This window comes from Lepidochelys kempii, chromosome 8 (genome assembly GCF_965140285.1).
Source record: "Lepidochelys kempii isolate rLepKem1 chromosome 8, rLepKem1.hap1, whole genome shotgun sequence".
In the NCBI taxonomy this organism is placed as follows: domain Eukaryota; kingdom Metazoa; phylum Chordata; order Testudines; family Cheloniidae; genus Lepidochelys; species Lepidochelys kempii.
Genome location: NC_136387.1, coordinates 96,877,014 through 96,889,480, shown reverse-complemented (window position 1 = coordinate 96,889,480; position 12,467 = coordinate 96,877,014). Strand labels below are relative to the sequence as shown.

General features: G+C 43.9%; 1 protein-coding gene across 1 annotated transcript in view; it reads left to right on the top strand.

The window, feature by feature from the left end:
• Positions 1–12,467, top strand: part of SCP2 (sterol carrier protein 2) — a 56,340-nt gene that overhangs the window by 31,050 nt on the left and 12,823 nt on the right. The window contains exon 12 of the mRNA XM_073357672.2: positions 7,800–7,953. Within this exon, the coding sequence (XP_073213773.1) occupies positions 7,800–7,953 (154 nt within the window). The remainder of the gene's footprint in view (positions 1–7,799; positions 7,954–12,467) is intronic.

The following is a 12,467-nucleotide window of genomic DNA, read 5'->3' as shown; positions in this document are numbered from 1 at the left end:
TCAATTCAATTTAGAATGAATTATGATTTTAAAAGGAAATCATCCACCACCACTGGTAAAAGTGTGGAGAACCCATCAGATTTTTGATAAAGCCTTGAAATCCTATATGGGTAATTTTGCTTCTCACTGAGCCAGTTGGTCATTTCTGGAAAAAACTCTAAAGGCTTTCTAGAAATTACATGTGTATTCTCTGCTGATTTGCTATTTAATATAGTATGTTTTAACTTTCAGCAATATTGTTAACTGAGAATTTTTCTAATATTGATTTTGGATGTGCCAACTTAGATGATTAGGTGTTATGTTTTTCTTCGAGTGATGATCCCTATGTGGATTCCAAACATGGATTCACATACGCTGGAACCAGAACGGTTCATAGTAGTATCCGTTAACCCACACGTGCATCGTGCATTGACCTCATGGTGCATCTGAGGCTTTAAGAGGCTAAGCAGGTTGACACTGCTCCAGTTCCTTCTTGCTGCTGTATGGCCAGAGTCGGAACCCCTGTTCCTCAGTGCTCTTAGCTTACCAAGAGAGCTGTTCTTTGATTGTTGTCTGTAGATAGTTTTTATTAGTTGTATATGGTTGTCCATTAGTTAGCTAGGTTTCCTTTGTTGGACTGTGCCCTGGCAAGCCAGTTTTAAATACAGTGCTTCATGCCCATGGTCCTTCTCTGTGAGTGACGAGCACCAATGTTGTCTGTATTGCTTGGGCAAAGCTCATGTTGCCACCCGCTGCTCCATCTGGCACTCTTTCCCGGCTTGGCCTCGAGAGGCCAGAGAACTTCACCTCTGCAAGTGTCGTATGGAGGAGGTAATGTGACCATGTGCACAACTGGATCCAGGACCGACAGATGCATCAGAATGGTGCTTCATACCGGCGGTGAGCTCCTCCCTGGGCCCTTCCCAGCCGGCACCAGAGGCACCACCGCTACTGCCCAAGACCCACCATACTCATAAGAGGCACAGCTGTGGACATAAGGGTGGCTCCCTGATGGGGACTGCCTCTAAACACATCATTGCTTCCCCGAGCTGTGCTAGGTTGGATGAGAAGTGTTGCATCAACCTGGATGCTCCAGCAACAAAAAGTCCCAATCAGCGCATAAGTCCAAGCACCGCGCTCCATCGGCCCTGCCACTGGCCACAGTGAGTGGCCTGCTGCTGTCACCTCCAGCTCTGTCCACTCCACGGGGACGTCTGGACTTGCATGCCCAATCCTACATACATCAGGGCACTTGTCCCCTCTCATGCCAATGGCTGAACTGATGTTGCCATATGCCAGCTCCTGTCCATGCTCCCAGCGTCTTGTTGCTCCCAGAATGCCGTCTCCCGCAGATGATCCCCTTCTCCTTCAGCATCCTGCTCCACTCAACCTCTCTCCTCCAGGCCCTTCCACAGAGGAACCTCTTTTGCTCTTGGACCATCCGGCTTTATTTCATCCCACACTGACGGTTCTGACGACTCTGCCTCTATTGGACTTGTCTTCCGCCTCTGAGTGGTCTTCTGGGCCGGACTCTGCCTTCTTGCCCACCCAGTCATATAGCCTGGACCCCTGGCATCACCCATATCATGTATGCCCCTCTGGTTGACCCATGGTTCCATGCTGATGCCAGGTGACCCCTATGCCTGGCCCTACTGGGCTGCTTGGGACCCCTAGATGAATTGCAGGGGACAACCATGCCTGCATCACCTGCTGTTCCCAATGTACTGTCCCTCCCTCTGTCTGAGAAGCCCCAGGACTTTCCAGCACCAGCAGCACCACTGGATCCTCTGGTCCCTATTTGCACCTCTTCCTCCCCAGATGATGCCTTTATTCTGCCCTCTCTCTCTCTCTCTCCCCGATGACCACCTGCAAGACCAGGATCTGCTACAGCCCTCAACCTGCCTGTAGATGACGTACAGGACCCCCAGAATCAGTTCCTGGACATATTGCAACCCGCCCGGGCATCCCCTACTGCCCTGCCTATTCACAAGGCCATTTTACAACTGTCCCAAATAGTCTGGCACACCCCAGCTTCTTGTGCCCCTACTCCCAAGCGGGTGGAGCATCTCTACTTCGTGCCCACCAAAGGCGCAGACTTTCTATATACTCACCTGCCATGAAACACTTTTGTAGTCCATGCAGTAACTGAGCATGCCTGGCAACTGCACTCCCCCCTCCGTGCCAATCACAATGCCAAGAAGCTGGACTTGCTGGCTGCAAGGTCAACTCCTCTTAGGGTGACCAGATAGCAACTGTGAAAAGATGGGACAGGGGGGTGGGAGGTAATAGGTGCCTATATAAGAAAAAGTCCCCAAAAACGGGACTGTCCCTATGAAAATAAGACATCTGGTCACCCTAACTCCTCTGCGGGGACAGTTCTGCATTGCCAGCTACCAGGCCATCCTGGCCAAGTACAACTTCCTCTCATACTCCAAACTGGTGGACTTTAAAGCTTTCCTCCATCTAGAGAAGCAGCAGGACTTTAACACACTTTAACCTCCTGGACGAAGACAAGTTGGTCACAACGTTCCTCCAGGGAGCAGTTGATGCTGCTGATATTGCGTCCCACTCTCTGGCCTCAGGGGTTGTCCTCTGCCATGATTGCTGGCTATAATCTAGCAGGTTTCTAAAGGAGGTCCAGACTACACTTGAGGACCTCCCCTTTGACAATAACAAAATGTTTAGCGACAAAACCAGTGAGTCCCTGCACTCCCTTAAGGACTCTCGTACCACCCTCTGGTCACTTGGCATATACACCCTGACCCCAACCTGCAGGCAACAGAGGTGGTCCTTTAGCAGGGCCGTCCCTAGAGGGGTGCAGGGCCTGGGGTGGAAGTGATGAATCCGTCACTTCCAGGACTGACCACCCCGGGCAGCGGGTAGGGGAGGCAGTGCCTCCCCAAACAGCCAAGCGTGGCCCTGCCCACACTCTGCCTCCCCAGGGCAGTGACGCTGGGCTCCAGGGGGCTGAGGAGGCTGCGGCAGAGCCGTGCACTCTCCCTCCCGGTGCTGCAGGGCTGGGGAGGCTGCAGCGCCGCCGCCGTGCGCTCTCCCTCGGGTGGAAGGGGTGGGGCTGGGGCTAGCCTCCCCCAGCCAGCGGTTCACACGCCATCCATGCATGCTGGCCAATCGCGCTGGCTCACGGGGCCACCCAAAGCGTGGAGCCCGGAGCGGTCGCCCCAATTCACCGTACCATAAGGAATGGCTCTGTCCTTCAGACCCTGCCCTCATGCCACCTACCAGCCCTATCCTCAATGTCCAGTGGAAGTGTTTCAGCATCATCTGCGCTCACTACTGCCCTACTATTCCACTGCCGCTGCTCCTGCCACTTCTGCTTTCCTGCAACGTTCCTCCAAGCAGCCCTTTTGCGTCCTTCCTGGAGACCCGTGAACCTCCCTCCAGTCACCCCCGCAATTGTTTTTGTGGGTCATCTTGCCCTTTTTGGTCGCAACTGGACAAGATTACCACTGATGGTTGGGTGTTGGACATTGGTCACCAGGGGTACCTCATAGAATTCTTTTCCTTCCTGCCCCATCACTCACTCCGGGGACCTCTTGGGGATCTCTCCCAGTACCACCTTCTCTGAGAGGAAGTAGATGCCTTCCTTTGGAAGGGTGCCATAGAATCTGTTCAACAGCACTACCATGGCTGTGGTTTCTACTCCCCTTACTGCCTCGTACTGAAGAAGGGGGCATCCATCCCATTTTGGACCTCCAGTTGCTGAACAAATTTATCCGCAGATTCCGTTTCCAGGTAGTCATGCTCCCCCTCATCATCCTGTCCCTTCCCTCAGTGGCTTGGTTCACGGCTCTTGATATGAAGGATGCATATTTCCATACAGACATCCCCCTGTTCCTTGCAAATTCCTCCACTTCGCGGTGGGGCGTTCACACTACCAATTCCAGGTCCTTCTCTTTGGGATTGCACTGCCCCCTCATCTTTATGAAGGTTTTCGCTGTTGTGTTGGCCCACATGTGTCGCCTGGGTCACTCCGTGTTTCCCTACCTGGATGATTGGCTCCTTGTGGCTCCATTCCAGGCCTGCCTCCTTATCGCTATCCGGACCCTACGCATCCTCCTAGACACCTTGGGGATTTGCATCAACGAGGAGAAATCTGTCCTTACCCCTGCCTGCATGCTCATTTTCATAGGGACCCGTCGGTACTCAGTTGCAGCCCACACCTTTTTTCCCTCGGACCGCTTCACCACCCTCACTGCTCTCATCACGCAGCTCCACCGTCATCCACGCACACGAGTCCATCAGTGCCTCTCTCTCCTGGACCAAATGTCTGCCTGCACCTCTGTCGTGCTGCATGCCTGCCTCCATATGCTTTGCCTCCAGCTGTGGCTCCACTCCATCTGTGATCCTCAGTCAGACAGCCTAGGCAAGCTGATCTTGCTTCCTCCCTCTGTGCTCACCTCCCTCATGTGGTGGTGCAACCTGTCCAGAGTCTTAGCCAGCATCCCTTTCATGCCCCCCATACCACTCTCACCACGGATGACTCGCTTGTTGGCTGGGGAGTTCATCTGGACAGCCATGTGCCCCCAGGGAGGCACAGATGCACATCAACATCCTGGAGCTCTGCGCCATCTGCCTCACCTGCCGAGTCTTCCTGCCCTTCCTCCATTCACAGCATTTTCAGCTGTGAAGAACATAAGAACGGCCATAGTGGGTCAGACCAAAGATCCATCCAGCCCAGTATCCTGTCTTCCAACAGTAGCCAATTCCAGGTGCCCCAGAAGGAATGAACAGAACAGGTAATCATCAAGTGATCCATTTCCTGGCACCCATTTCCAACTTCTGGCAAACAGAGGCTAGGGACACCATTCCTGCCCATCCTGGCTAATAACCATTGATGGACCTATCCTCCATGAATTTATCTAGTTCTTTTTTTAACCCTGTTATAGTATTGGCCTTCAAAACATCCTCTGGCAAGGAGTTCCACAGGTTGACTGATTGTGTGTTGTGTGAAAAAATACTTCCTTTTGTTTGTTTTAAATCTGCTACCTATTACCCAAATCCAAATACACCATGGTCCTGTATGCCAGCATACTTTCCTGTATAACGTAAAAACAAAGCACTACTTGAGCAGTAGGCTTTTTTTTAGTTTAAAAAAACCCACAACCCTAACATGTTCAGGAGTCTTTGCGATCAGGTTTTTATTTATGTAAGAAATACTTAGCAAATGGTTTTGAATTCAACTGGTTACTTCCAACCTTTGAAGTACTACATTGTTACTATTATTTATTTATTACTACAGCAGAATTGAAAGAAGTACTTCTCTCCTGTGCTTGTTTAGCCTAACTAAAAGAAGGTTGAGGGGAGATATGATTGCTCTCTATAAATATATCAGAGGGATAAATACGAGAGAGGGAGAGGAATTATTTAAGCTCAGTACCAATGTGGACACAAGAACAAATGGATATAAACTGGCCACTAGGAAATTTAGACTAGAAATTAGACGAAGGTTTCTAACCATCAGAGGAGTGAAGTTTTGGAATAGCCTTCCAAGGGAAGCAGTGGGGACAAAAGATCTATCTGGCTTTAAGATTAAACTCGATAAGTTTATGGAGGAGATGGTATGATGGGATGACATGGTTTTGGTAATTAAATATTCATGGTAAATAGGCCCAATGGCCTGTGATGGGCTATAAGATGGGGTGAGAGCCGAGTTACCCAGGAAAGAATTTTCTGTAGTATCTGGCTGATGAATCTTGCCCATATGCTCAGGGTTTAGCTGATCACCATATTTGGGGTTGGGAAGGAATTTTCCTCTAGGGCAGATTGGAAGAGGCCCTGGAGGTTTTTCGCCTTCCTCTGTAGCATGGGGCACGGGTCACTTGCTGGAGGATTCTCTGCTCCTTGAAGTCTTTAAACTATGATTTGAGGACTTCAATAACACAGATATAGGTGTGAGGTTTTTTTTGTAGGAGTGGTGGGTGAAATTCTGTGGCCTGCGTTGTGCAGGAGGTCAGACTAGATGATCATAATGGTCCCTTCTGACCTAAATATCTATGAATTCCTAAAGGTGTCACGAATGCTGTGCTAATGCAATCTTTGGACAGACTTTTGGCAGAAGGATTTATAGTACTGCCATCAAGGTGTGAAAAATGGAACTACATAAAAATGCTTTATATGATTTTCAGAACGTACTCTCTTTTTAAAGACTAAAATTTCACTGTCAAGCAGCTGTTTTTGTAATAAAGCCTTCATTAAATAATTGGAATTTTCTTGAAGGGACTCTCATGTTGGTAAGCCAGAATTTGACATTCAGAGTAATGGCTTCATCTGGAAGGTATTACCATAAAATGGTTAAAGAATAAGGAAACTAATCTTCAATACAGTGGACATTTGAAGGGGATGAAAGTGAAAAATGCATTACTTTGAGTCAGGAACTTGTATGTTTATAGAGTATGCGTGCACTAATGTAAATACTGTGTTGTTTTTTTTCCTAAAACTGAGAAAATATTAGTTTTATAAAACCAAAGATTGCTTAAGAGACACACCCTGAAGCCCAAAGTCAGCGTAAGAGTACTAAAATATGCCAGCATTGCAGCTCCAAAGTCAGGATAAAGCTAACTCTGTGGGGTGTTTATTTCACTGGAGAAATTTGTACAATTTCTGTCCTATCTTTCAAGGAAGATGAAAGTACAGACAAAATACAGTGATTGTGGGCATTTTTAAAATAAACCTATGCAAATTAGTCAAAAAGTTTAGGTACCCCGACGTATCAACAAATAGGGCTCAATCCAAGGCCCATTGAAATCAATGGAAGAATTCCCATTGATTTTAATGGACCTTAGATCCAAGGCCATATTCAGCTTCACTGTTTTACTTGTATAGTTAGTTTTTTAATTGCTGGAAAGATCTTCCAAATTTCAAGAGGGAGGCAAAAATTATTAAATATTTTTAAAGGACTTTAAAAAAATGTTCATGCCTATAGTACAATTGAACTGGTGCTTTATCAAAAAAATTAAAATTGACAGTGTTCTTTAAGCTAAAGCTTTCCAAAAGCACAACTCTCTGAGTATTGGTCAATTTTTAGTCTTGCCTAGGTTCATAGTGTCCTCCTTGTTTGCTTGTTCTTTTTAAAACTGCAGTCAGAATTCTCAAATGGTAAGGTTTGTATTGTGGAAAAATACTTGTCTATTAAGTGTTATATCAATGATAAGAAATATTTGTCAAGCAGTCTTATTACAGTATTACATTTTGATGTGTACTAAAACTTCATAAAACTAATATTTTCAAAATAGATTGAAACACTTTGTCATATTATCCCATATTTTAGCTATATCAGAGCTAAATACTATTATTACCTAAGTCATGGTCAGTAGTGAATTTGCCATAAAAGAAAACAGCATTTTTAAGATTTGTTCATTTTTAAATCAGTATAACTTTCTAGCCCTAAGTACTCCTAGTTTTTGTATTCCTTGTATTCCTTTCAGTTGTTGTATGCAGTGTAATTGTAGCTGTGTCGGTCCCAGGATATTAATATGTTTTATTGGACCAGCTGCCGTTGGTGAGAGAGACAAGCTTTCGAGCCACACAGACCTGAAAAAGAGCTCTGTGTGGCTCGAAAACTTCTCTCTCCAACAGAAGTTGGTTCAATACAAGATATTACCTCATCCTTTAAGCTTCTGTTTAAAAAAAACAAACAAAATCCTTAAGAGAGGCTTTTTTCTTAGGATTTTGGTAATGGAGTTCTTTAAATTTTAGTTTGCTGAAGTGTAGCATGATATAAAACGTTATTGTATTTGTTGCTTGCTTTTGCAATAGTTGGAGTGTTTTAAGATCTGCCTCCTCTGTGTTTGATTTTTTAGGTCTGGCTCAGTGTGCTGAACTCTGCTGGCAGCTAAGAGGGGAAGCTGGGAAGAGACAAGTTCCTGGTGCAAAGGTTGCTCTGCAACATAACATAGGCCTTGGTGGTGCTGTAGTTGTAACATTATACAGAATGGGTTTTCCTGAAGCTGTAAGGTGAGTTTTTATCTATTTGCGTTTCTATAAATCTGTGCATAAATGTCATCGGAGAAGAGGTAGCATTATACTTTACTTTGGAAGACAGAGGTTTCCTGTTTGAGTGCAGCGAAAAGTGGGATGTAATGTTTAAATAGTGTGGTAGATCCAGTTCGGTAGTGCTGAAATGAAAATGTGCCTATAACTGGCTTATTTTGCACATACAAAGCAGTTTTCTCAGTACCCCATTAAATAGACTGCTTGGATTATGTTTGTTTCCTCACAGCAGGGAAAAATGCAGTTTCTGAATGCACAACTCTTTCTCAATGCTTATGTGCAGCTATTTTTTCTGCAGTCTGTTTCAACTTTCATAATGGTTTTGGTGTTGGGCACGATGGCTGCTTTTTTCCCCCCTCCTTAATTGTGTTCTCATAAGTATCTGTCTCCATGTCCAAAATTCTAAGTAAATTTAAGGAAAAGGGATATGAAAAACTGGCACTGATACTTTATTATATGATTCTTGTAAAACTCCAGACATTTTAAGACTGCAATTCAATTGCCATAAAACAGCATGAAAGCTTCAACCTTCATACCTTTAGTACTTCAAAATGCTCCAGGCTGAATGCACAGGTCACTGACCATTCCTAGGTACTGTAGTCAGTAGCCACAGATTCCTTTTTATTTGTTTAGACGTACAAATAATAGTCATTTGGATAAGAAATACGAAATAAAACAGAGTAGCTTCATGCCTTTTCTGCTCAAGAGCAGGTTTTTTTTGTAGCAGAAAAATCTTAGTTTCACAGAGAACATGTGAGTGGGATTTTGTTTTTTAAACTAGCACGCACCTGATATTTTTCTTTGGGGTTCTTATTTAATGGAGTTTTGCCATTGTCTTCAGTGGGGCCAGGATTCCCAATACTACTGACAACAGAGATGCCTGTTTCCAAATCTGTGCAGTGTAAGGTTTGTTACTACTTATTGGAAGTTTGTTTACTATTGGGAAGGGTTTAATAATCCCCATCACAGATTTTGATAGTGATGTGGATATTTGATGGCTTTGGTGATGACAGATGTGGAATATTTGCATAGGAATTGGGGTTGGTGTTCCTGCGTGTACAAATATTTTTGCAATAATATTTGTTTAAAAAGAGTATTGTCGGAATAAAAAACCCCTAGTTTAGGAACAAGTGTGTTCTTACATATGTGTTCTTACAGCAGAGAGATAATTGGGATTATAGGCATATGAGGGAGTTTCCATACAAAGGGAGATTATAGATATAGAATTTCTTAATTCAGATAGGCAAGAGTAAGAGAAGATACACTACAGGTATATAAATTAATGAAAGGTATATGGAAGTCCATTTGAGTTTTCATATTTTTCTGGTCTCATAGTAAAAGGATAAGGGGGGTGGTAAACATTAAAAGACAACAAAGAAAATGAATTTTTAAAAAATTAAACAGGTCGTTAATCTGAGGAACTCTGTCATGGGATTATCGAGGCCAAGAATGTAGTAAGATTAACAATGGTAAATCTATATGAATAGCTGCAAGGGTCATCAGGTTTTTATTGGTGAACTATCAGGTGTGGTCATAGAGAAATTCCACCATTGTATAATACACATATTTAAGTGGCATTGTAGAAGTTTTATACCTTTCTGCGGTTCATTCAGTTTTGGCCAGGGTTGTAGAATGCCATACTATTGTAAATGCATAATTGGTCCATTCCTGTAAAGCAATTCCAAACTGTTTTTATTTTCAAAACTTTATATATTTTGTAGTTTTAAATTATTAGTATGAACAGGGGTTGTGCCAAAATATGACAGTCCATAAAAATAAAAGGATTTGGGAGGGAACTTGCTAGAGTTCAACAACAAATGGATGGATTGTGCCAAACCAATCTGATCTCCTTCTTTGAGAAAGTAACAGGTTTTTTAGACAAAGGAAATGCAGTGGATCTAATTTACCTAGATTTCAGTAAGGCGTTTGATACGGTGCCACATGGGGAATTATTAGTTAAATTGGATAAGATGGGGATCAATAGGAAAATTGAAAGGTGGATAAGGAATTGGTTAAAAGGGAGACTACAACAGGTCCTACTGAAAGGTGAACTGTCAGGCTGGAGGGAGGTTACCAGTGGAGTTCCTCAGGGATAGGTTCTGGGACCAATCTTATGTAATCTTTTTATTACTGACCTCGGCACAAAAAGTGGGAGTGTGCTAATAAAGTTTGCGGATGATACAAAGCTGGGAGGTATTGCCAATTTAGAGAAGGACCGGGATATCATACATGAGGATCTGGATGACCTTGTAAACTGGAGTAATAGGAATAGGATGAAATTTAATAGTGAGAAGTGTAAGGTCATGCATTTAGGGATTAATAACAAGAATTTTAGTTATAGGCTGGGGACGCATCAATTAGAAGTAACGGAGGAGGAGAAGGACCTTGGAGTATTGGTTGACCACAGGATAACTATGAGCCGCCAATGTGATATGGCCGTGAAAAAAGCTAATGCGGCCTTGGGATGCATCAGGCGAGGTATTTCCAGTAGAGATAAGGACTTATTAGTACCATTATACAAGGCACTGGTGAGACCTCACCTGGAATACTGTGTGCAGTTCTGGTCTCCCAGGTTTAAGAAGGATGAATTCAAACTGGAACAGGTGGAGAGAAGGGCTACTAGGATGATCCGAGGAAAGGAGACTCAAGGAGCGTGGCTTGTTTAGCCTAACCAAAAGAAGGTTGAGGGGAGATATGATTGCTCTCTATAAATATATCAGAGGGATAAAGACTAGAGAGGGAGAGGAATTATTTAAGCTCAGTACCAATGTGGACACAAGAACAAATGGATATAAACTGGCCATCAGAAAGTTTAGACTCAAAATTAGACTAAGGTTTCTAACCATCAGACGAGTGAAGTTCCGGAATAGCCTTCCAAGGGAAGCAGTGTGGGCAAAAGACCTATTTGGCTTCAAGATTAAACTCGATAAGTTTGAGTAGCAGCCGTGTTAGTCTGTATCCGCAAAAAGAAAAGGAGTAGATGGTATGATGGGATAACATGATTTTGGCAATTAATTGATCTTTAAGTATTCATGGTAATTAGGCCCAATGGCCTGTGATGGGATGTTAGATGGGGTGGGATCTGAGTTACTACAGAGAATTCTTTCCTGGGTATCTGGCTGGTGAATCTTGCCCACATGCTCAGGATTCAGCTGATCGCCATATTTGGGGTTGGGAAGGAATTTTTCTCCAGGGCAGATTGGAAGAGGCCCTGGTGGTTTTTCGCCTTCCTCTCTAGCATGGGGCACGGGTCACTTGCTGGAGGATTCTCTGCTCCTTGAAGTCTTTAAACCATGATTTGAGGACATCAATAGCTCAGACATAAGTGAGAGGTTTATTGCAGGAGTGGGTGGGTGAGATTCTGTGGCCTGCATTGTGCAGGAGGTTAGACTAGATGATCATAGTGGTCCCTTCTGACCTTTTTGTCCCTTGTTTTCACTTTCAGCCTTGTTTAGAAAAATTGACATGTTGGTTTTACGTGTGGAGTGTTGTGGCTGTGTTGGTCCCAGGCGTGAAGAAGAGAGCTCTCTTCTCTTGAAAGCTTCTCTCTCACTGTATTACCTCATTCACCATGTCTCTCTAATGTTGGTTTATACAGCTTTTTGACATCTCAGTTCCAGTATTTAGTATCTGTTGCTTTCAAAACGTGAACAACAAAATTATCTCTCTTAAAATTTCAAAGACAGAGAGAGATGTTTTTCTCCAACTCATTTCTAGTTTGATCTCGGTCTAGTTCCCATGCATGCCAACTATATTAATGTACTCCAGGGAGTGGTGAATGAAACAGCAAAGAGTTGGATTTTTCATTAATGATGTTGAGATTGAAAGGTTGAAAATAAAAGCAAAAGATGTCATGAGGTTACTCTTTTTCACAGCTGTTGTGATATAGTGTTCTTGGTGGGAGACCCAGGCTTCTGGAATCTGATCCTTTTGTCAGTGTGCCAGAGTTTAGCAGCCTTTAGGCTACATTGTAAGACCCTCTCTGTCTTTTTGGCCAGGCTTTTATTTGTCGTTTTTAATAGGAAATGAGGATTTTTATTAAAAAAGCCGAGGGTGGTGGTATATTTAATTGATTTTTTTACAGTTGTTTAGTTCAGGAGACTTTGCAATAGGCATCAATATAGATTTCTAAACCCACTAACTCAGGAAGTGTTGTATATTATTGTAACAGTTCAGGGCAACAGCACCTGTATTTCTCCCTCGTGATCCACCAAAGGCACCAACTTTAGGCTCCTGGCTTCTCAGCAGTCGGATCTCTAACCATGTTTTTTCCAGGCTGCACAGTTCTCCGCCTACCCTGTTTCATCCCCTAAATAGGCCAGCATCTGTGCTTTTAATTTCTCTCTGAAGGTTATGAACGGCTGTAATTGCCAACAGTCACAAGTTACCACACAGCTCTTTACAAGCAAGCACATTTATTTTTAAGGTGACAGTATTATGGAGAAAACATATTAAAAACAGTAGAAGAACCTAAATGC